General features: G+C 38.9%; 1 protein-coding gene across 1 annotated transcript in view; it reads right to left on the bottom strand.

The window, feature by feature from the left end:
* Positions 1 to 7,809: 7,809 nt before the first annotated feature.
* Positions 7,810 to 24,317, bottom strand: part of vit (vitrin) — a 42,220-nt gene continuing 25,712 nt past the window's right edge. Inside the window, exons 2-20 of the mRNA XM_016500315.1 lie at positions 21,790 to 21,886; positions 21,377 to 21,436; positions 21,129 to 21,285; positions 19,944 to 20,077; positions 19,680 to 19,757; positions 18,888 to 19,040; positions 18,634 to 18,666; positions 18,000 to 18,038; positions 17,858 to 17,911; positions 17,002 to 17,067; positions 16,824 to 16,883; positions 13,934 to 14,008; positions 13,063 to 13,125; positions 12,696 to 12,746; positions 11,272 to 11,419; positions 10,693 to 10,796; positions 9,264 to 9,490; positions 8,655 to 9,168; positions 7,810 to 8,341 (exon numbers count right to left, since the gene is read on the bottom strand). Of these exons, the coding sequence (XP_016355801.1) occupies positions 8,163 to 8,341; positions 8,655 to 9,168; positions 9,264 to 9,490; positions 10,693 to 10,796; positions 11,272 to 11,419; positions 12,696 to 12,746; positions 13,063 to 13,125; positions 13,934 to 14,008; positions 16,824 to 16,883; positions 17,002 to 17,067; positions 17,858 to 17,911; positions 18,000 to 18,038; positions 18,634 to 18,666; positions 18,888 to 19,040; positions 19,680 to 19,757; positions 19,944 to 20,077; positions 21,129 to 21,285; positions 21,377 to 21,436; positions 21,790 to 21,823 (2,229 nt within the window). The 5' untranslated portion in view covers positions 21,824 to 21,886 and the 3' untranslated portion in view covers positions 7,810 to 8,162. The remainder of the gene's footprint in view (positions 8,342 to 8,654; positions 9,169 to 9,263; positions 9,491 to 10,692; positions 10,797 to 11,271; positions 11,420 to 12,695; positions 12,747 to 13,062; positions 13,126 to 13,933; positions 14,009 to 16,823; positions 16,884 to 17,001; positions 17,068 to 17,857; positions 17,912 to 17,999; positions 18,039 to 18,633; positions 18,667 to 18,887; positions 19,041 to 19,679; positions 19,758 to 19,943; positions 20,078 to 21,128; positions 21,286 to 21,376; positions 21,437 to 21,789; positions 21,887 to 24,317) is intronic.

Below are 24,317 nucleotides of genomic sequence, written 5' to 3' on the forward strand. Positions count from 1 at the left end.
CTCAAGGGCACCTCAGTCGTGGTATTGAAGGTGGAAGAGAGCGCTGTACATTCACTCCCCCCACCTACAATCCCTGCCGGTACGAGACTCGAACCCGCAACCTTTGGGTTACGAGTTCAACTCTCTAACCATTAGGCCACAACTTCCCACAAAAAAGATGGAGCGCTTCACGGATTTGCGTGTCATCCTTTCGCAGGGCCATGCTAATCTTCTCTGTATCGATCCAATTTTAGTATATGTGCCGCCGTGGCGAGCACATATACAATCTGTATTGTTAAAAGCGCTATATAAATAAAGGTGACTTGACTTGACTTTAGAACAGTTGAATGCCTCCCAAGGCCTCTCTTAGTGTGATACTCCCAGTGTTTAGTGCAATATCTTATAAATTAATATTGCACATAATATTGTCTCAACTACAAACCCATAAATTTCAAACTTCATTTTTTGTTTTCAAGGATTTTCACAAATGTAAGATCTGTGTTCTATATTCCAGATTTTTTTTTTTTTAAGTTATTCGATTGCTTTTGTGAAAAACAGACTGAAACATAAGTCACTATTTGAATCTGTCAGCTGGCAGTTCTGATGTACTGTATGCATCATATAACTGCAGCAACAAGAGTGTTAAATAAACAAAATGTGCAGAGCTTTGGGTGCCCAGGACCGGAGCTGAGAACCACTGATCCTATTCTCCTCCCACTGTAAACGCATAAACAAACAAACGAAATAAAACACATCATAGAGTGCTGCACGGATATTGGTAACACTTCATTATAACTTTCAATACAATTCTAATTTCATTCATTTCATTTCAATAACTAACAAACATTATACACTATAAAGCTTAACAGATTGTTAGTTATTATATACTCACATAGCTAGAAATATGAGACAATGTGCTTTAATTTTTATAATGATTCTATTAATAAAACTATTGATTAACAGATCATTATTTTATGTAAATTGAAATGCTTTATTAAACTTCATTATCATTATACTAAATTTCATATAATTAAACTTTCAATTCATATGATTATGCACTCTTTAACAATCTTCAAATGATTTTGACAGATGGTTTACAATAATTAAAAGCTTCATGAATAAACCATTAACAAACATTATAGTAGCAAAAGTGTTGCGCATTAACAAAAGCTTTTGATCATTGTATAACATCTTTTAAAATCATTTGTGGATTTTCAAGAGGTGTGTGATCATATGAATCGGAAGTTTAATGACATTTGTAAGCATTTTAATTTCCATGAAATATTGATCTGTTATTAGTAAACTTTGACAAACACATCATCTCACATTAAAATCTATATTAACTAATTATCTGTTAAGCATTATATAATGTTTGTTAATGATTTAATAATGAAAGTTATTATAAAGTGTTACTGACATATTTCCGTAGGCCAAAACCTGTTATATTTCAGCACTTCCGGAATCCATACTTCCCTACTATATAGTAGGCAAAAAACAGGTGAACGAATAAGTGTCCGAATCCTTAGTATTCATAAAAGAGTAGGTGAGAATTACCAGCGTGGTGTACTACTTCTCGCGTGCGTATAGTTACATCTGAATATGTCTACTTGCCTACTATATACTTTTAGTAGTGCATAGGATATCTAAGTCCACTAAAGGAGGGAGGTCATTTTCTCATCTGGCTCCTAAACTCTGGAATAGTCTTCCTGATAATGTCCGGGGCTCAAACACACTCTCTCTCTGTAAATCTAGATTAAAGACACATCTCTTCAGCCAAGCATTTGCATAATGAATCTCAGTCTCACCCTTGTTCCCGGTTAGATCAGATAAAAGTCACAAACATACTTTTTGCTTGAAACGTTATGAACAGCAGCTACGCTTATTCTTTTCTATCTGGCTTTCTGTTCCTACCCCGGGATGCCCATCTCGAGGTAACTGGAGATTACACCAGCTTCAGAGTGAATCCAGCCTCATAGAAAGACTTTAGATGACTCAACACCTGTGAAGAGATGATGCTGACCCCTGCGAGGACCCCAGATGATGCCAACTTGAATCGACATGCACAGCTGCCAAAATGTCTCTATATTTTAATCATGATCACACTTGTAATAATGGCTTTAATGAGCTTCTGCCTGAAATTAATTCATGTTAGCTAACTGTATGATTCTATTACCTTGAACTGTTTATTTGTGAAATGAACATTACTTGGACACATTCACTTCTGATAACAGATCACTCTAAATTGTAATGTAGACACATGCATTTTCTGTAAAGCTGATTTTAAACAATGTGTATTGTGAAAAGCACTATACAAATAAATTTTAATTGAATTGAAATGAATTATATAGTAGGGGAAAACAGTATGTGAGGAGAGTAGTATGTCCGAAACCTCAGTATTCATAAAAGAGTAGGCGAGAAGTTCCCGGTTGTCCTACTATTCAGCCAGATTCTCCCTGCATTTCATTCGGAGGGGCTCATCCCTACGCCATAATCGCTTTAAAGGCTTTACCCTCCGGAGTGAGAGCTTCGAAGGGATGAAGGGTGTAGGGGTAAAAAAAAACTCTTTTATTTTGGGGGAACGCACTTCTGCGTCACCTAAACGAGACCCCCAATTGTATTTTACATTAAATATAATGTATATTTGAATATGTAATATAATGTAATGTAATATTTGTAATGTATATTGTGTCTATGTATTTGAAACATTTGAATGGACTGATAAAGGAAGCTGTTAAGTATTTTTGTGGAAGTACAATGTCGTTTTGACCATAATAATGTACCAAATCTAACTCGTATACATACAGTACATACATTTATAGGTGAAGTCGAACTCTGTGACGCCAAACAACTTCCCTGTGCAAAGGATCATGGGAGCCCGAAGTGTCCATCAGTTGTACCCTTCGAAATCCTTCATTCCGAAGGGCCCTTTGAAGTGGCCAGTGTTGAGCACTTCGGTTTGGAAAGATCCTTCAATACGGCGGCCATGATTGTTTTTACTCCGAAGTGCCCTTCAGAGGGCGATATATCCCGTTTGCATTTTTGTAGGATCTGAACTGTCCACAGACTGGTGTGAGAACTGAAGATTCGGTCACACTTTCTATGAAGCCCGTATTTATAAAACATTATAAGGGTATTCTTAAGGCATTATATTGAATGAATAATGCATTATAAAAAAAAACCTTAATATGTTGCATCATCTCATAAATAATCATATAACAGTTTTAATGTATTACAATACTTATAGCTTTTAAGAGTATGATGATTTATAACAAACAATGAATATGTTGCATCCACTTAAGTTACAATGAATTATATTTCCCATAGTTATATTATATTATAAGTCTCATATCTTGCCATTGTTTAAGATCTGCATAATAACTTAGTACATCTTTTAAATTTTTACTGTAAAATGACAAATACAAAGTCTTCACAAAAACATCCAAAAGGCTTTATAATGCAGTCTTATTATTTATAAGTGGTCTTTGTCTGCTTTAACTAAAGTAACTTCTCACAGTTACCATCATCATGGTCTTCCTCATCATCTGACTCGATGTCCCCATTGAGAAGAGCGAGATTGTGAAGCACAGCGCAGCAACAACCTCAGTCATGTCGGTAGGGCCATGTTTTCAGCAGGCCAAAGGCTCGCTCCACTATGCTTCACGCACAGGAGTACTTGCTGCTGAAACGAGCTGCACAGGGTTCTGTAAGGCTCTCTGTATGGGCTGATGAGGCAGATGGGTCTCTCAGGCAAGGACAGCCTCGATGTCCCTCTTCCATCCATGATCAGATTCCAGTCTGACTGCAGCAATGAGGGACGTGATGAACGGCAGAGACAGGTGAAGGTGGGCACGGTGGTCAGCTGCAGAATTGGCACAGCTGTGTTGAGATGGCAGTAGGATGTGGGATTCCTAAATTTGAATAAAGCTTGTTTCATGTGTTGTTCACTTGTAATGTATTTATTTATTGTGGTGCTTACTTTTATTCATTCTTTTTACTCATTTATTCATGTTTCCTATTGTTATCAGTAAATAAAATATAATTATTTCATTAATTTATGCATTAACTCATTGCTTGACTGAAAATTGAGCTGTATTCACCTTGGCTGCATTTGTCCACAATAACATATAAATAAAATAGTATTAGACACACATACCTGATAAGGTAATTCAGACATTGAAAAATGTATTTACAGATGAGTGCATGAGTGTAAAGTGGATAATTATTTGATGTGCTTTGTTAACAATTTATTGCGCTCGCGCTGCATGTGGTATTCGGGAGATCACGTGTAGCCTATTATTAGCCCATGTGTAGTATTAATTTATTGTGTAAATATAACTTTATTCAGTTGTTAAAGTTATTTGAAAAAATAACGTGGCTACCAGTTGTTGTTGTTTTTTTTTCAGATTTAAAGATGCCTGCGCATGCGCAAAAAGACAAAGTGCAACAAAGAATTAAGTGTATAATAAGTTAGCCTAAAAATAGATCTTTCATGATTAATTTAGGTAAATGCGCTTTAAAATGATGAGATGAGATGTCCTAAATTTTGCTTTAAAATTAATTTAATAATAAACAGTTTGTTATATAGTTTTATAAAGTCTTAGGCTACTTAACAGGGACAAAACATTAATGACGCGTGCAATCAAGACATTACGGACAATAGACTGAACGGGCGCTTAGAAGATGAAAGAAAAAAACGTCTCAGGTTACTTATGTAACCATGGTTCCCTGAGTAGGGAACGAGACACTGCGTCCTCTAGGGGTCGCTATGGGGAACGCCTCGTCGTGACCCGTGTCTGAAGCATACATTGAAAAAACACCAACTCGTTGGCCGGCGACAGCCATGACGTCACTACCGGTGCGACTATAGTATAAATAGGCGCCGGGAGCACACATCATTCACTTCTTCGTCTGAAGCTTGCGTCCGCAGCATGGCAAGAAACCTAGAGGATGCAGAGGATGCAGTTCGAAGTTCCCATGAAAGGGAACATTAAAGAGTCTCCTACAAAAAAAAAAATCACATTTCATTGTTTTAGAAATATTTCATAGATCTCAAAGGGAAGAAGAGATGTCATTCCCGAATTTTAAATATATTAATTTAGCTGAATATGACTTTAATCCTATTAATCATGGTTTTGATTCAAAAACCATGGTTACTGTGGTAAAATCATGGTTTTGCCTATAGTAATCAATACGGTTCTGGGTGACCAGGTCTAGGTGTCTTTAAATACTATTTGTAATGATTTTCAATATTTATAACTGCCTGCAATGCTTGCGGGCATATAATGCATACTCATCCAGGCCACCAAACCTACAGTAGAAACCACAAACCTATTTTTAACCCTATTTTTTAATTAATAGATTATACTTTGTAACCATCAACGCGCTGGTAATGTTTAATTAAATTGACAGTGCATGTTTTATACCGCAGTAAAGATAGCTTGCAGATTTCGTTTGGCCATAAATCCGCAGTGCACTATCATAGACATGCAAATAATATCACATGTCACTCTTCATGATTTGTGAATTCATGTGACACTGTCCTCCGGTCCGAAATCAAGAATATATTCTCTTTGATGGAATGGCACTGGCATTAGCACAATCATTGTCCTGATTCATCCTGATTCAACTCAGTTACTATCCTTATCCAGTCCTACGCAAAGCATGCTGGGAACTAGAAATCCACTGCCCAGTTTTCAAAGTTATCAATACTATATCAAGTTACTATGTGATGATCACCATTATTATGTCAAAAGAAATCATCAATGTTTGTAAAAGTTTTAATTAAATCAATAAATTAGATTTCTAATTCGCAACCATGCATTTATATTAGTTGTGGTAATAGGTCTCCTAAATCACTTTTTAGAGTGTATATATCAAGTCCAAACTGCCTGATTGTTCATATTGTTGTCAGATGTAAATTATTCTATTGCCCAGCTTTAAACTGCTATATGTGGACAATTAGGCATTAAGATTTCATGAGAAAATGTCAATGAATTTCTCTAAAGCTGCTTTGAAACAATGTGTATTGTGAAAAGCGATATAGAAATATCTATATTTTTTAGCTTTTAGTTTTAATTACTTTTTCTTATTTGTAAGTCGCTTTGGATAAAAGCGTCTGCTAAATGACTAAAAGTAAAAGTAAATAAAATTGTCTTCCACTTTCACAAAAAAAAAAAACCTTTATTGGCATACATCTTATTACTTATTTAAAATGTAATAAAAAAAAGTAAGCCTATACTACATTTGCTTTTGTCAAGTCATCTTAAAAAATGCATTATACCAATTTTCCTCTTCTAATGAGCTTCAGATTTTTTTTTTCACCATCACAAGACATTTTATGTTTTTATTAGCCCTTTAAACAGGCCAATGAAAAAAAATCCTCTGATACCATGAGTAAACATATTCCACCTTTTTTTTCATCTTTGAAATAGGCAGGTTGTTTCTCAGCAGTTGTGAACTTGATGTATCAGCATGAGCAAATATCTAATGCTACTACAAGAATAATACTGGTCCACCGTGGACACACTAGCATAAGTATATCCACCCCTAGTGTCTGATCAGAGCAGCTAGAGCAGTTCACCATCAAGCCACAAGAGGACTGTCTTGTTCTCAGATTTCTTGTCCGACCAGTGTTCTATTTTATTCTCAGTAGCATGGCTTATTTAAGGGACTTATTATGGCACTAACACTCATTACTGTTTTGACTGTTTTATGTTGGTTTGGACTGTGTGTGTGTGTGTGTGTGTGTGTGTGAGACATATGAGGACACACATTTGTATAATGACATGGGTATGACAGGTATTACAAGGAGAAGGTGACTTATGAGGACATTACCCCATGTCCCCATTTTTCAAAACGCTTATAAATCATACAGAGTGAGTTTTTTTTTTTTTAGAAAGTAAAAATGCAGAAAGTTTCCTGTAAGGGGGAGGTGAGAAAGTAAAAATGCACAAAAGTTTCCTTTAAGGGGTAGGTTTAGGTGTAGGGTTGGTGTTGGGCAATATCACATACAGTTTGTACAGTATAAAAACCATTACGCCTATGGAATGTCCCAACAATTCACAAAAACAAACGTGTGTGTGTGTGTGTGCGCGCGTTTTCTCATTTCACAAAAACAAACCTGTGTGTGTGTGTGTGTGTGTGTGTGTGTGTGTGTGTGTGTTTGATCACAGCATATAAATCTGCTTATCATGTGTGCCTGGAATGTAAAATAAAATTAATTAATTAAATAAACAAACAAACAAATAAATACATAAATATATAAATAAATAAAGTTGATAAAAGATATTCTCTCCCAGACAGTGTACATTTCAATCTAAAACCGCAAATTTGCTGGTTTTCAATAATAATTTTATTAAAAACTGCATTAAAATATTTGATCAGTTGACAAAAATACAAGCAATTTTTTATATATATATACAAATACAAAAATTACATTATATGAATTTAAACTGACAAGAAAAAATAAACCATTCTGTTAGAACGGTTAGGAGTCATAAAACCACAAAACAGGAGCTTCTGGAATATTGCCATTCTTTTTAAAATGTACTTGTATTCTCTGTAACGTGTTGTCAAAACGCTCATAATACTCCACTACTGGTCACCTCTGTGCCTTGAAAAATATCTTGTAAATTACAGTAACACCAGTCTGTTTTAGCATGCATTAACAATCCTAGCTTGAAACTAGCATGGACATGTCTCCTGAACAAATGCTAAATTTTGGTTGACATCTTCTTGTGCAGAAAATTAGCTATAAACAAAGAAATTATTATTAATATATATATATATATAGTGTAATTTTTTTCACTATTATTGTGTTCAGCATGTAACTATAAATAATCTTTAACTGAAACGACATATGCAAAAACTGTAAGCAAGTTTTTTCTCTATACCTCTATTGATGTGCACATCAGAAAATCTGTCACTCCGTGAAGTCGATCACATATTAATCCAAAATCACCGAAAACACATCCACTGCCGTCTTTACCATTTCCACACTCTATTTTGTTTAAATTGCAAAAAAATCTAATCTGGAAACATGCTGGCGTCCTCTGAGCTTTTCATCCAGAAAGTAAGGCTTCTAACTACAGTATGCTACATTTGTAACTGTATTTCTAACTGTGTAATGCACTTACTCCTTGGATTGTTGGTGATATTCCACAATTTTCATCTGTAGGCCTGGTTCAGTTACGTGGTTGGGAGTTGAACTCATTGCAGATGTTGTGAATAATCTTTGGTACATACTTGTAGAGGTTGTCAAACTCATCCACAAAGAAAGAGTGGTCTCTGTCGGGGTCGGTGGCGATGTATTCCAGCTCGTCCTGTATAGCCCAGGCTATACCAATGGAGTACGCGATCACACCTGGTGCATGAGATACGGGAGAGAACAATACTTCAAAAATGTAGGCAGCGCTGGTCTGGAAGTCAACTTCCATCACATCTGTAGACACGACAGACACCATAAATACATCCTCTAAAAGAGGTACTTTTATCATTCAGCAACATTTAATTAGGGCCCAGAATTTCTAGGTACGGTGTATTCTGCCGTTTAATGTGATTTACTCATGTTTCTGGATCTACATCCTGGAACAACATTCCTATAGAGCAGTCACTGACTGCTCCAGAAACGACCACAGGTGCTGACCTAGGGACCTACTGCGTTCCACCGCACTCACCTTTACGATGTACTGCCAGCGCTGGGGCCCTCACGTCATCGTAGGAGCGTCCGTCTGTGATGACAATCATGATCTTGCGCTTGTTGGGTTTGGATTTGCTGAAGAGTTGATCTGCAGCATATGTGATGGCGGCTCCCGTGCTGGTACCTCCGCTCCAGTAGTTTATACGCTTGATAGCGTTCAGCAGATCAGCTTTGTTGTTGTGTTGACCAAAAGTGAACTCAAGCCTCTGCTCATACGTGTACTGTATGATTCCTACGCGCGTATCCGTGTCCGAGATCTCAAATTCCTGCGTCACGTTTGCGACGAACTGGAGCACGGTGCGGAAGTTTCCGGTTCCCACGCTGCTGGAGCCGTCGATGACGAAGGCAATGTCGTTGGCGTTAAGGCAGGTCTTACTGCACACCAGGCGGTCTGTGTCGCACACGCGCTTCACCAGAGACTGCACTTCTTTGCGCAAGGCAAACCAGCTTGAGATGGAGAGCGAGAAGAAGCCATTGGTTCTGCACACTGCCTACAGACCAAAACAAGAAATAAAGTTCCCTCTGTGTCCCCAAATTGCCATGAAATTCCGGTATGTGTGCACCCCACCTTAATCAATATTGATACCTTGTCAACAAAGTTGGTCTCCATCACGTTCTGTTTTTCATTCTCATCTGGGCCCTCGATGGTGACAAAGAAGATGTTGATGCCTGACTCTCTGGCCAGACGTGAGGCCTCCTCCACTTTGTCAGTGGGCCAGCCGTCCACCAGAACCACAGCCACATTGGGTGCCCCACCTCTGTTCCCATTAGCATCACTGAAGAAATGCTTGTTGATGTAGGAGAGGGCCTTCCCTTAAAGGACCACAGAGCCAGAGTCAGAACAAACAGCTACAGTTCCATCAGCCTTCCTCCCTGAAAACACACTCTGCTGTTTCAATTGCAGCACTGTTTCGGGTCCAGTCTCTGCCCTGAAATGCTTTCCTTAAATGCTTCCAGGACTTCAGGAAAAGGCAAGAGTGCAGCACGCCACTGCTGAAAACTATCAATGCAGCAGTTACTAAAAATGCAAAGCGTCTCTTTATCTTTGTTTCCACCACTTTTAAATGTCTGTAGTTATTGAAATGCTACATGAAATGGACCCAAATGAGTACTGGGGAATGTAAGGCACACCTAAAACCTTCTGAATGTTGCTGCATTAAGGTTGCTAAAACTTACATGACTTTTGCCCAGATTTTTGCCCCGTTTTACAGTCTGCACGAGTCAATGCTGGTTACTGAAATTTGGAGTCAGTCTGCAGACTTTGGTCAGTCAAAGTTGACTGATTTCAGGTAAAATTATGTAGTATATGATGGATAAAGATTGTTTAGTGTATGACTAACCTTTTGCAAAAGCCAGCAAATGTATGATGGCTAGTGTTTTAAAAAATCATGTAGTATCTTCCAGCTTTTAGATCAAGTGTCTGTCTCTTTAAGTGTCTCTTTACTAACGTTCACTTTTCACTATCATTTATGCTTAATGTATTTTAATCAGCCAGTGTTTTGGTGATTTTTAGTGGATGTATCAAGTCAGATATTGCGCATGTCTTTAGTGCCCAAATAGTTTTTGGGGTCACTCCAGCCCTCAGGGATTTCAGAGTCCAAACAAACAGGTTTGTGTAAATCATATACAGAAGATGAAGTGCTACGGTACTGATTTAACATCATCCAACCAGATAATGTTGTGTCCTCAGGCTATCTTTGACTTTATAGCTCTGCTAGAGAGGGCAGCTGCTTTTTTACAGGATTCCACTGTTATATTAAAGTGAGGCTATTTATAACACAAACCATACAACCAATGTGAAAAGTAATCTCTAGGTTGGATAAACCTCAGGCATTTGGTCAGCTTACACAACAACACCACAGAGTGGCACCAGCCCTGTAATTTAGCCACAGTTGCCAGCTCAGATTTAGATCTAATTTGGAACTGAGATGTGCAAACAGGGTGAAATTCAGTGACACCATGTGACGACTTCTGCTCTTTGGCCTTTAGGGTATAGTCCAGGGTTATTCACTCACCTACATTGGACAGACCGCCCTTCTGGACTATTTTGCTGATGGCCGGCTTCAGATCCTTGGAGCTGGAGAACCGTTTTAGACTGAATTCTGTGACTGGATCATCCCTGGATCAGAAATGAAATGTTGACACGTTATATCAGGGTGATCTACGTGTACATGTATGTTTTGGTACGTTGGGTACATACTAAAATGCATAATATGAATGTAATTATAAAGCATGGAGCTTAATTTAGAGATGTGCAAATGTGCCACTATAGATGACTGAGTTCATTGAATAATATATCTAAATTAAATCATGCTATAAGTTCCTTAAATTCAAAATTGTATGATCACCGAATGATTCATACACATGAATACACATGTGATGTTCTTGTGTAAATGTGTTTTCATTTTAGACAATGTCAGTATATTGATACTCTATCTTTCAGTGGCTATCCAAATGAGTGAAAATGTATGTAAGCGAAAACCAAATTTTACATATGAATATCTACCAAAACTATAATGTTGGGTTTATGTGACAGTCCCTCACTTGTTCTTATTAGTATTTGAGTGTTTTCTGGCACTGGGACACACTATTACCCGTATTGAATGATGCCCATCATGGGTCCAGCAACACCCACATTAATGACCTGAGAAACTTCCACAAGGAAGTCTTTCTGAATCTTAAAACGGCGTTTCCCAATGCTCCAGCTGCCATCCATGAGGAATGCAATATCAACTTCACAGTCTACAAAGACAAGATGAGAATAAAATGAGAGTCATGAAAGGAAGTGAATAATAGTCTCATAATCAGTGACAGTTTTGAAGGAGCATGAAGGAATGTTCAGTCGTGCCCTCGTGCGCTGAAACCTGAGAGATGAGAGGATGTTACAATTACATGTCAGAAAAAAATATTTGATTTTTTTTTCATTTAGTACTGCACTTCAGAAGCTACATAAATACATACATGTTTCCCAGAAGACAAAATAAGGACAATTTACCCTGATCATCCAATTCAAAAAGTTTACACCCTTCAGCTCTTAATGCATCATGTTGCCTTCTTGAGCATCAGTAAATGTTGAATGAAATGTAAATGTTTTCCTCAGTTTGAAAAGATGGATCTCAAAATCATACAGTCATTGTTGGAAAGGGTTCAGATATACAGAAGATGCTGCAAAACCAAAGAATGTGCAGGAGCTGGAGGATTTTTCTGAAGAACAGCAGGCAGTTGAACTATTCAGGACAAACAAGGGACTCATGAACAACTATCACAAAACAAAAAACAGTCCATGAAATGACACAATATTAAGATTTAAGGGTATGTAAACTTTTGAATGGGGTCATTTTTATAAATTCAGTTATTATTTTGTCTTGTGGAGTATATATACGCATCTGTTATGTGAAATAGCTTATTCAAGACAGTACTAAATAAAAAATAACATGCAATTTTCATGATACCAATTTTCATGGTAATAGTGTGTTGAGGTCATAACATAGTATTGTGCAAGGAACCACGTGAAAATAAGTCTTTATTAACACTTTACCGGCCATTGACAGAGTTTTCTGGCTTCCGTGTTTTTGCCGTTTTATGGTAGGAGGTGCTATTACATATTTTCTGAAAGAGTACTCAATCTCTGGATCAAACACAGGCGAAGAAGAAGCAGAAGAAAAGTGTTGGTGTTTTACTGCTAATAGTGTTCATTTCAACTGGAAAATGCAGTGAAGTGTATGTATAGGTATGTTTTGGAGTTTTGCAAAAATGTACATAGAGGCACATTTTTCAAATGAACCTATGCTGCAAAAAAATCTAGTTAGTTGTCTCACTTGACTCGAATGGGTTTGACCCAGGAAGCAACTCAGTGACAGTAATCACAAACTAAATAATATACATCACGCAATCATTAAAAAAAAAAAAACATCCTGTATTCAGTCATAGTTTCTGAAGCAGGGCTATATAGCAGTATTGTGCACAGTGAGGAAACTGTGGGCTTTTATATACAAATGTGCTTGTGCCTTTGACACACCTCTGGTGTGCCTCGTATCAGATGGAGGCGTGTGGGCTTCTGGCTCAGGAGCTGAAAACAGAAATCATGTACTCACGAATCAGGCCTCCGTTTTCACAAAGACACAGTGACTCACAGAGATGCTGACCCCCTCCTCCTAGTTACACAACCAGTAACATACTCACTGGAGGTGTGCCCACATTTCACGGCCATAAGGCCTGATGTTTTGAAAAATATACAGTAAAGGTGGGGGCCTGCCAAATGCTTAATTTTTTTCTCATTAATCCAGGCATGATTTGTATTATAGCATGTACTAAATGAGTACATATACTCTTTTTGGTGCTTGCCCCATAAATGTATTATTCCAAAATGAAATGAAAATACTTACGATACTGTCCAGAGTTATACAGCCAGTGCTCATACTCAGTGTTATCAGGCCTTGGGTCAAGAACTGCAGAATAGAGGCAGCATTTGCAGGAACAGTTAGATCAGCATAGTGCATTATGGAAAATATACCCATAATGCCCGTGTGAATGCGTCAGCAAAAAAAAAAAAAAGTAAGAAAGAAAAAAAAAAAACCTGACCAATCAAAGGCTGTAAAGAAGAGTACAAAACCTGTAGCTTACCACCTATTCTCTGACATTGATGAAGAAGTTAGTCATAAAGCTCCAGCTACAGCAGAAACACATGGTGCTCTGAATGTTTTTGATATCATATGGGTTGCACATTGGCATGGACTTTGATACTAACTTGAAAGCAAGTGGGATGGCCTATTTAAACTGCATAAAGGAATAAGCGCAGTGTGAAAACGAGTAGCAGATATTGTAGGAACCTGTGTACATTGATTTGATGCTATGGTGATATCAAAAACAGACATGTGCTATGCATACTATGAAGCCATAATTCAGATTTATGGGTTTCTTTTTATTCTCCTCTGGTACTACCGTGGACATATAACAACAGTACATGAAACCCTTATTGGATCACCGGTACTCATTCTGCTCCATTTATAGCCTGTGTTTGGCACAGAGTGGCTACTATCTGAACACAGAAAGTGAGGGTAGGGTCTCAGGTCAGATTTTGATTAGCATAAATTATTATGTGTTTATGGATATTCACTTGGAAAATAATAATTAAAATTAAATAATTTTAAATAATTAAAAGAATATTTAGTCTGCGTTTATGTCTTCTTTATTGCTCACTTATGAGGGGTTATGTTATTGAACTGGATGATGAGACCTGCATATTGATTATGATACCTGTTGGTCTTCTGGTGCCAGAGAACCCATCAGGCCGTGCGTATGCAGGGTGCGGCCAATATCTTCTTGCAAATGCTAAATAGGGAGATTGAGAAACTATTTACAATACTTTACATCAAATGGACTTTTAGAACTGAGATTTTAGAACAAAGTAACGTATATATAGCAAGGAAATATTTAATATTAATTTATTAATCATGTTTAGGTTTATATTTTGGTGAATTCCATTGATTCTTCCATGTTCCCATGCTTTTTATGTGTCTGTCATTCAATATATCTGTCACGTGTATATTTAGTTCTGTTTCCTTTTTTCATAGTTTTCGCTCTATAGTTTTGTTTCCCTAGTTACCAATTGCTCCACACCTGTTTCAGTTCTTCCTGATTACCTTCCCCATGTATTTAAACCCTGAGTCTTCCTCAGTTCAGGGTCTGCTATTGTTTTGTACCTATGTGGTTGTTCTGTTCTCCCAGTGGATTTATTAAAATTACTTTCTTGGACTCCTTCGTCGTGCGCTTTATACTGGATAGCCCGTGACAGAATAGCGGACCCTTTTGGTTTTTGTTTTTTTCCTCTCCCCGTCAAAATGGATTTACCAGCCATCCAACTTCTCTGCCTGAAGCAGATGGACCGTTCACTGGCAGACTATACTACAGACTTTTTAGATCTGGCGTGCCTTACTCACTTCCCTGACCACTCACTTTGCGATTTTTTATTACACCAGTTTGAACGAGCGGTGTAAGGCACGCCTGCCAGTGGACGGTCCCAAGGAGAATTTCCCCCATTCCTGATCCAGAGCCCAGCCAGCCGTCACCATCCTGCTGCACGGAGCGTTCGTCTGAGCCCACCGCAGACGGAGAGCCCGAACCCGCCACGATCAACGAGCCTGCGCCTATGTATGCGACAGAGCGGATCATCGCCCAGGAGCCTGAGCCTCAATTACGCTGATTCTGCCAAGCTACTTTTCTCCTGTTCCCTCCCAGCCTCCCTCTCCCTCCTCCTCTCCTAAAACCAGCCAGTTCCTCAGCCCTGTCTCCGCTGGTTCCTGTCAGTCCCTCAGCTCACCCTCAGTCAGCGCTATCTGGGTGCTCTGATTTGCCTCGGGCCTTCCAGTCTCCAGCTCTGCCTAGGTGTGAGGATCCCTCCGGCTTCGCCTTGTCCCTCCATCCCTTTGTCTCCATCTGGCTCATCCTTCCCTCCAGCTCAGATTTGGCCTCTGTCGCTCCGGCTCCACCGTGGTCTACCGGATCCCCGCCTCTGCCTCGGTCGCCTGAGCCGTCTGCTCCTCCTTGGCCCTCCGGAACCTCGTTGTCACCCTGGCTCTGCGGCTCTCCATCTCCATCCTGGGCTCCTTTTCCATTGGCTCCATCTCCGTCAGTCGGCCCCCTGGTGTCGCCAGCCCTACCTCCACCATGGCTCCTCCCTCCGGCGACTCCACCGTGGGCCTCTGTCCTGGCTGCGTTCTGGATCTCCACATGGCTCCTCCCACCGTCTACTCTGCCCTGGCTCTATGGACTGTGTCCTTTCCCTTTTGCCTGCCCTTCGTCTGCCCCTCATCCTCCTTCTGAACCCCCACCCTCACTCCCTCCTCAGTAGGACTAGTCCACGGCGCAAGGACACACCTTCCAGGAGGGGGGAGTAATGTCACATTTATATTTAGTTCTGTTTCCTTTGTAAAGGTTTTCCCTCAACTAGTTTGTTTCCTTAGTTATCAATTGCTCCACACCTGTTTCAATTCTTCCTGACTACCTTCCCCATTAAACCCTGTGTCTTCCTCAGTTCAGGGTCTAATATTGTATTGTATCTATGTGGATGTTCTGTTCTCCCTGTGGATTTATTAAAATGACTTTCTTGGACTCTACTCCTTCGTCGTGGCGCTTTATCCTGGCCAGCCTGTGACAATATCATTCACCCTCAGATTCAAGAAAAACAGTGTGTTCTGTCAGGTCAACTCCAGTCAGACACTTTTTATAAAATAATCACTTTATATATCACACAAGCATTAATGGGAGTAGCCATTTTATTTTTTATTTTTTTTCTGATTTTGCTAGCTGCTAATTTCATGTAATTAAAATAAAAGTAACACAGAAAGTGACAAAAATTGTTGAGGTATGGTTTGAAGACATGAGGTTTTAAAAGTGAGAGATCAGTAAAATAAGGAACTGGTATATGTGTGTTCAGAACAAATTAGACTGGTTTAACACAATTCCAAAAGCACTGGGACTTTTCACTGTTTGTATCACTCCGCTTACTGTCAGTCTGTGCATCAGTCAGGGGATTTTACAGTGATTCTTTCTGCAGGTGAGTGAGTCATTGAATTATTCACTTAACCGATTTGTTCAAAACATGGAATTATTCAGAAATAAACGCCACAACTGTGTGTTGCTCAGAGACACAACTGTCGATTCAGCTTTAACTTTGTTTGACAGTAGTAAGTGGCAATATTGTGTCTAAAAAACGATTTAAACAACGACCTGTTTATTGAACTGTTGTATTAAAGCACTGGATATTTTCTGTCTGAGATAAGTTTCAAGAATCCGTGAGGAGCATAAGAGCCTTGTTCATGCCAAATGACAGTATGCTAGTGCCTGGTGTAGTCACTCATCTAAGTTGCCTTACACTTAGTATCTAATTTATAACTAGCCTTTAACTTACCTGATGTCACTCTAGTAAGCTGGTAAAGCTGTAAGTAAATATAATCAAGATGTACTTGATATTTATTTATTGTCAAGTATGATTTGGGCATGTTTACTCGGGAGCCTTGCTATGTCTAAAGGTGCTAATTTCAGACAAAGCTTTACCCGATCCATCTAATCAAAAAGAGTATTGGACTTTCAATTGTGTTGTTTGATATGTATCAGTACACATGCAAAGACATCTGCAGTTACTTACTGGGATTAGACTGCGCCGTGTGCTGCTTCCTCTCAGACTGCGGATGTACCCGACTGAAAACTGCTTAACAATGTTAAACAGATGTAAAAATATCCAAGAGAGAAGAAAGCAAAAGCTCATGCCTGCATCGCAGCTGCTACAGAATGATGTCTGAATTGAATGAATGAGTCATGCGAACCTGAAGCTGAGGAAACATGTGGCTGTCTTCGGATCATGATGACCGTCTCTGGCCTGTGCACACCTGCTGTCAAAATACAAACACATTCAAGAGAAGCCACATGGAAAGTCTGAGCTGATCTACCAACGTGATATACTAAGAACTGTGCCTTTCGTATATGCAAAACAGCATGTTCTGTCTTTGGGGATAGTTGTAAGTGCTCCTTGTCTTCAACTATTAATTGTGGAAAACAGGAATTATATCGTCACCAACAGAGGAGGATACACTGAGGTAATTTCCACAACAGAGGCTGATTTACAGGTAATGTGTGAAACAAGCTATGTCAACAGGTAAGTCAATGAGTTCAGAGAATTTCATCAAACTTAGCTTAGATGGTAATAGTCTTTCTATCTTGCAGGTGCAGGATAGTGCAACAGGTAACCATGAAGACAGACGAAGACAAAAGACAGGACAATCCACGGGTAAGAGTTTCTAGTGAGGAGTCAGGTAAATAATCACAGAGTACTGAAAATCTCTGATTTAGATCAAATTGGTGTTGGATGAATGTGGCTATTGTGGTTCACAGTCATAGCGCCACCAGCTGTCAGAAGGAAGTGTGACATATACAGATTTTGAAACAGTTTTATATTTGGATTGAAGAAACAAACACATACAAGAGAGGAATAGCTAGGAATAATGGAGGAAAACAGCAAGTGAGGTCAACACCACACATCTAGCTCAGGAGGACACAAACAATCACCAGCAAAACCTTATACCTGTTCACTTTTAAAAAGTACTAGAGTACAAAAAACCTTAAACACAACAGGCAAGCATCACAAGACGGGACACACAGTCAGATAATAGGAGTGTGGTTTACCTGTGTTTGTGCGAGGTGAAAACCTATTGGCATAGACGGAGCTGCCTCTAAATGCTTTAGACAAATGTAATGGTTAGAGTTTAGAGCTTGTGTTACTGACAGAGGAAGTGAGGACTACAGACAGTGTCAAAGTAAAACATACCTTGTGTAGGACCCTTTCCTTGGGCGCTCTGTGACTGTCCTACATGCAGTATTTAGAGAAAACAAATATTGAAGCACTAGATATATTCTGTTTCTTTTTCAGCTGTAACAGCAACCTTAAAGTCAACATAAATTCCTGGTCTTACTATGCAGGACTCATCAGTGAATGTTATTCTAAAAAATAAAAAATAAAAAAATTTAATTAATTAATTACAATTCTTAAACCTTCATCAAAATATGGTAATATATTCTGCCTTTGAACCAACCTTTGCTCCAACCAGTTTACAATTGTCACCTTACAATTTTGAATTGTATATCTTTGTATCAAAATCATTGAATATCTTTGTTACTCAGAAATACATCATAGTGTGGAAGTAAAATGCTGTTTCATGCTGACTTTAAAATGAATTAGACTAAAACAAGGGATTCACAGGCCAACACCATCAAACACCCCAAAAACACAGACGGATGCTACAAAAACAAAGAACCAAAGGAAAACTGCAAAAGACCATTAGTTCTGTAAACCACTAAAAACACACCCAGAGGACCCTGAATAATATTATATGATAGCAGACAACAGCCACAAGAACACACATGCCACGTGAGGGAGGCTTCAACATGCCTGCTTGACTTACGTGCAACAGAGCTGAAATACGGGTAACTGCTGCCTAGATCAGAAAGAAAGAGGTTGCTTTAGAAACAGAGAAAGGAAAGAGGACGGATAGAGAGGGAACCTGATCCATATCATCCAGACAGGATGCTCATTTCAATAGGATACTGAAAAGCTGACCCAAGAACAAATGGATAAAAGCATGGCATTGATTTTACTATTATAAACTATGATTCTTTCAATTAATTAAGGCATCAGATATATAAAAGACTGTCTCACCTGCCTCGCGGACTTTACTAACAGTGACCCGTGGCGTGGCTGATGTGGTAATGGGTGGGGCTGTGGCGATGGGTGTGGTCACATGAGTGGTTGTGGGCAGGGCTGCAGTGGAGCTTGGATCTGTCGCTGGTGACACTGTGGAGTACGACGGGTCTTTGGGATAATTTTAGGAAAACATGAATGGATGATGAGCTGCTACTGGACAGTGACAATCTGGAAGATTGTGAACATGGATCCACAGATGGGACCTCCTTAGATATGCTTTCCACTTTTTGTTTTTAGAAGATCTAAGATTGGAAGTTTGAGCTACACTGGTAGAATCTAACTGCCAGGGATCTTGTTCTCATATTAGCTAGATCTTTTTGTCTAATCAGAATTTCATGCACCATTTGACAAAATAAGTAAATAAATAAATAAATAAAATAATAAACTATTATTTAGCTGCTTTAAAGGCAATGATATTTACTTAAGGAAATGCAAATATTCATTAATTATTTACCAATGGTTCTTTTATTTAACTCTTTTTTTTCATTACACAATATTTACATATCACCCCATGCCCCACATACTAAATTAACCCCAATTTATGAGCGCAACATTTACATGTATGTATTTGGGAGATGCTTTCATCCTTGTATCCTACTACTTGCTTTTAGCTATTATGCATTCCCTGGGAATCGAACCCATGATCTTGGCATTGCTAGCTCCATGCATTACTGTTCGAGTTAGAGGAAAGGCTTAATGACATAAAAACACTTATATGAGCATTACTAGCTGGCTAAAACCGATTACCTGTTTTCACTGTGGTGGATCTTGATAGTACAAAGACCAGAGTGGATGCGTAGATCACCCCCTTCTTTGGTTTACCCACTGACACATAAATATAAATCCTATATTTACATCTCAGTTTACATCTAAAGTACATTTCATATGAAATTACTGTGTCTTAATATTGTGTTGGCATATTTCTCAATTTTTCAATGCTATACGGAGCCTGTTTGCAAATAGATGTAGTTGTTTTCCAACAGTGTATGTTCAGGGTAAGGTCTACACTACCTGAGACAGAAAAGGATTCTCTCCAGTTGGGTAAGCACAGAGAGCGGACACCGTTGGCAAAGCTACCCTTGTAGATCGCCTGTCCTGCCATCTTCATCACAATTACCTTTCCTCCAGAGTTAGTGATGACTCCGCTGACAACAAAATAACAGTAAAAACACCATGCATGTGAGATGTATTTACCTACGAGATCTGTAGTGATTTGGGTAGCTTTAGTAGCTTAGAGTGAATACAGAGTAAAAAATGCTAGAAATAAGTAAGAATGCTATATGCTGTGCATTGGCTGAATCAATTAAGCCGAGATATGTAACTTAACTTTGACTGAGATCCAATGGCAAAAAGGGCTTGATCACTTCTGAGCACAGTGTATGAAATAAGAAAATAATCCAAAGAAAATGCATGCCATTTGCCTTTTATTGGCTGCATACCGCTGTGTGAAATGTTGGCCAATTCTGACCAAATTATTAGAGGAACAGGAGATCATGGAGAGAGAGAGATCTAGGATATGATGCAGACCAGATACCCAACAGCCAACATCTCCCACATGTGCACTGACTGATACACCACAGCAATTGATAAACTAACACAACCTCCCCAGCCAACATTATTTGTTGAGGAGGTGCGCACATTTTGTGCAGATTTCCCTTTCATCCACCCGTGTTATTCTGATCATTTATCAAGTTTTGTAGGTTCAGAACTTGACCATTAAAGCCTTCATCTAAATTCTCTTACTCTCAGCATGTTGTGATTACACTTAACAACCATGAAACAGATGACTGACGATCAGAAAGCATGGAAGGCTGTGAAAGATTTCTAAAGACATCTTCTCCCTTCCTGAGGTAGATCCATAGCCTCATATACAGGATTCCCATTCTCTCTGACCAATGAAATGTTCTGAAAAATCTCGGATAAAGCTGCTTGTTGCACTCCAACAACTACTAGAGTTGCAAGAACCTCCGCAGTTGCAAGAGCTGGATTCATGTGGGGTAACAATTTTTGTTTGATGCACATTTTTGCAAATTTGTGCAAAGTTTGTCTCAGTTTCTTTTCAATTAGTTAACAACTTCTGATTTCATCTAGGGAATTCAAGATTTTGCATAGTAATTGTCATTTTTCCTAATACTCATCATACATTAACACCAGGTGAACACTGGGTCTCACAGACTGCAAAATGTTTGAGCTCACCTGTGAATGGCAGCATTGCAGATACTGGATATGGAGGCAAATACACCCGTCCCATACACTTTCTCCTTGGTCTCCCTGCAGTTAGCTGGACACTTAACAATAAACTCTGGGAGACTGATCTTCCCAGCCCACATATCACATTCTATTGCTGGCACAACTGGAAAAGCAAAGGCAATGTCAGAAGAACATAACGTAGTGGAAAATGTCTCAAACATGCATATTACAATCAGCATAATTATTGCAGCTACCTTGTTTTGGCTTTTTGTTCTTGCCATTGGGCTTTGCTCCACTGGAAGTCAGCAGAAATGCTAGGAACATAGATCATACAGAACATAATACAAATGCAAGTTACGACACAACATAAGCCTCATGTGGACTATTTGTAAACAACTGAGAGAGGGGTAAACAACTGCTTGAGCAGGTACAAATGCAATAAAAACCTGCATTAATTCACAAGTGAGTGAATGACAAGATCACAGAGCTAATGTATACCCAATACCTAAACTTAACAACTATATTACTAACTATTAATAAGCAGCAAATTAGGAGTTTATTGAGGCAAATAGCGAAAATTGGACCTTAAATGTGAATCAAAGTGAATAAAACAAAAAAAAAACGTATTTATTTATTTATTTATTTACAAACAAACAAACCTACCTACCTACAAAGACAGCAGTGAGAGCTGGTCTACTCATCTTGAGCTCCACAGCAAGAGTGTAAATCTGGCCAGATGTTCTCTTAAGCCTCTGTATTGCTTCCTGTAATCCAACAGAAAAAAAGCATTGATACATTTACAGACACATACAAATATAAAATGTGTTTCTTTAACTCACATCCATAGAGTATATGTGTAAGCTAAATGATATTCTGTTTTGGGACATGGATGAGAAGTAGAAAAGTAGTAGAATAACACCCTCCACAGTTAGTCCACAAGAGCAGTTTGCATGACTGATTCACATTTTACCATAAACAATGGCAAAAAAAAAAAAGCCTTGTGAGGTCAATGAGACTAGCACATTTACATTTACATTTAGTCATTTAGCAGACTCTTTTACCCAAAGTGACTTACAAATGAGTACAATAAGAGCAGTCAAAACTAACAAAAGAGCAACAATATATAAGTGCAAATGACAAGTCTCGGTTAGCCTAATTTGCCAGTCTTAGGGCTTCAACAACTGAAAGCAAGGCAGTGTAACAAAGCACAATGTTAAGACCATCTTCAACTGGCTTTCTCTAAACCAGTAAACCAGTCTGGTTACAGGAAATACAATGAAAGATATCTCATGAGATCATGCTATTTTAAATTCCCTATTTTAGGGATCCAGATTTTGTGCTCCATTCAAGGTGTATTTTTGTACACTGGTCCTGGATGCAACTGGTTTCTTAATGGCAGCTCTGCCTAAACCCTGGTTTTATGAAGCTCTCTGGATATTTTGCAGCTCACAATTGCTCTACACACACTTCCAACCACTTCAGGGAAACAAGTCTAACCCACTGCAAAATGAAAGCTAGCATGGCAGATCAGTCATTTCTCATTACATCATTGCAGGCAGCATCCACATTGTCTCTGAACTCAACCCTGTCTGCAGCCAGGTCCCACTGCCAGAGATCACGGGCCTGATTTGCTAAAAGCCATACTGTATTCCAAACCATACTCTACTGAGAGATATGTGGAAAAAAAATTTTGTAATGTAAGTATATAGTAGTTTAAGACACCTAATATAGCCTAGTACAATTCTTATAACTCCTAAACCAGTGGAAATTTACATAATTGATTTTCAATCTTGAATGTCTCTCATATCTGTCTTTAATTCATGGATCTCTCCTAATGAGCTGATGATCTGAATCAGGTGTGTTAAATAAGGGAGACATACCAAATGTGCAGAGCAGTGGGTCCCCAGAACCAGGGTTGAAAACCACTGGTTTATGTCCTTCTGTTTATTTCCAGCTTTCCGATTCTCTCAGGTTCTGTGTCTCTTGTGTCTCTCATGATCTATTAGAACTGTAATTCATGGACATGGATAAAACAATAACCACAGCCCGTTTGCAAAGTGTGTTCAACCTATTGATTGATTGATTGATTGTACAGCTGTCCACTGTACATTGCAGATCCCATCCCGATTGCAATGACTGTTAAATGCGCTACTAGTAGGGACCTAGGTGCTTCTGTTTCTGTTTACCCTGCTCAAAGACCCTGCTTGAACCAGCATGACCAGTTAAGAACTGACACTGATAAGCTAGCATCCTAATATGTACATCAGTATAAATGAGGTTTCACCTGTATATTTCTGTGCTTGAAGCAACCTTTGTAGGAAATCCGCATGGAATGTATCTGGTTGCCATGACAACTTCAGACGCACCCTCCCCACTAACTGCACCACTGTCCCCACCACTTTCTGACGCCCAAAGGCCTTTCTGGGCCCCAAAACAGGCAGAGTCTGTCTCATTAACCGCCACAATGACATACCTCACTGTAAGAGTTGGATTTAAAGGTGATTTAGGAACTTGTTGAACTCAAGTTGAACTCATGTTTCATGTTGTTTTACCCCCTATAGGGGCTTCACCACATATAGTTTTATTTTTTCTGGCGCTATAATCATTCAGTGTAACGATAACACACGGATTAGGGAGGAATTTTGAGATCAATGAGCTTTTACTCTTCTTAAAGCCCAGAATGAGCGACAGTCCAAACCAATGGCCACATGGAGTCCACACATGAAAGAAAAGCTGAGACACATTCAAGCATCATAAAAGAAGTCAGGGCTGTTTTTCATCAAAGGAAACTAAACACTTTATTCATCCATCCATCAGTCCATTCTCCAAAGCACCTGTCATCTGTAAGGTCACAGGGATGCTGGAGTCTATCCCAGTGTCTCAGGCCGATGGACAGACGGCCAGTACACATCATTCACTAAACATCCAAAACTGTATGAATAAAAGAACTCATCAACATGAAAGCTTGTGTTGCTGAATTCCACCACCCACATTAATACAAAAAAAGGTAAAATGGTTTCTGAATCATAAGACTGAACACAGCTAATTTTCAGATGAGTGGCAGCCGGTACCTTGAGCTGAAAAATTTCCTGAACAATAATGTGTTGGTCCAATAAACAGTCTAATTGTCAGGGTTCTGTCACTTCGGTCTAGTGTAATTCATGGTTTTGTGACAGAGCCCTGACACTCCCGTCA

Source organism: Sinocyclocheilus anshuiensis, unplaced genomic scaffold (assembly GCF_001515605.1).
Source record: "Sinocyclocheilus anshuiensis isolate Anshui unplaced genomic scaffold, SAMN03320099.WGS_v1.1 scaffold166, whole genome shotgun sequence".
Taxonomy (NCBI): domain Eukaryota; kingdom Metazoa; phylum Chordata; class Actinopteri; order Cypriniformes; family Cyprinidae; genus Sinocyclocheilus; species Sinocyclocheilus anshuiensis.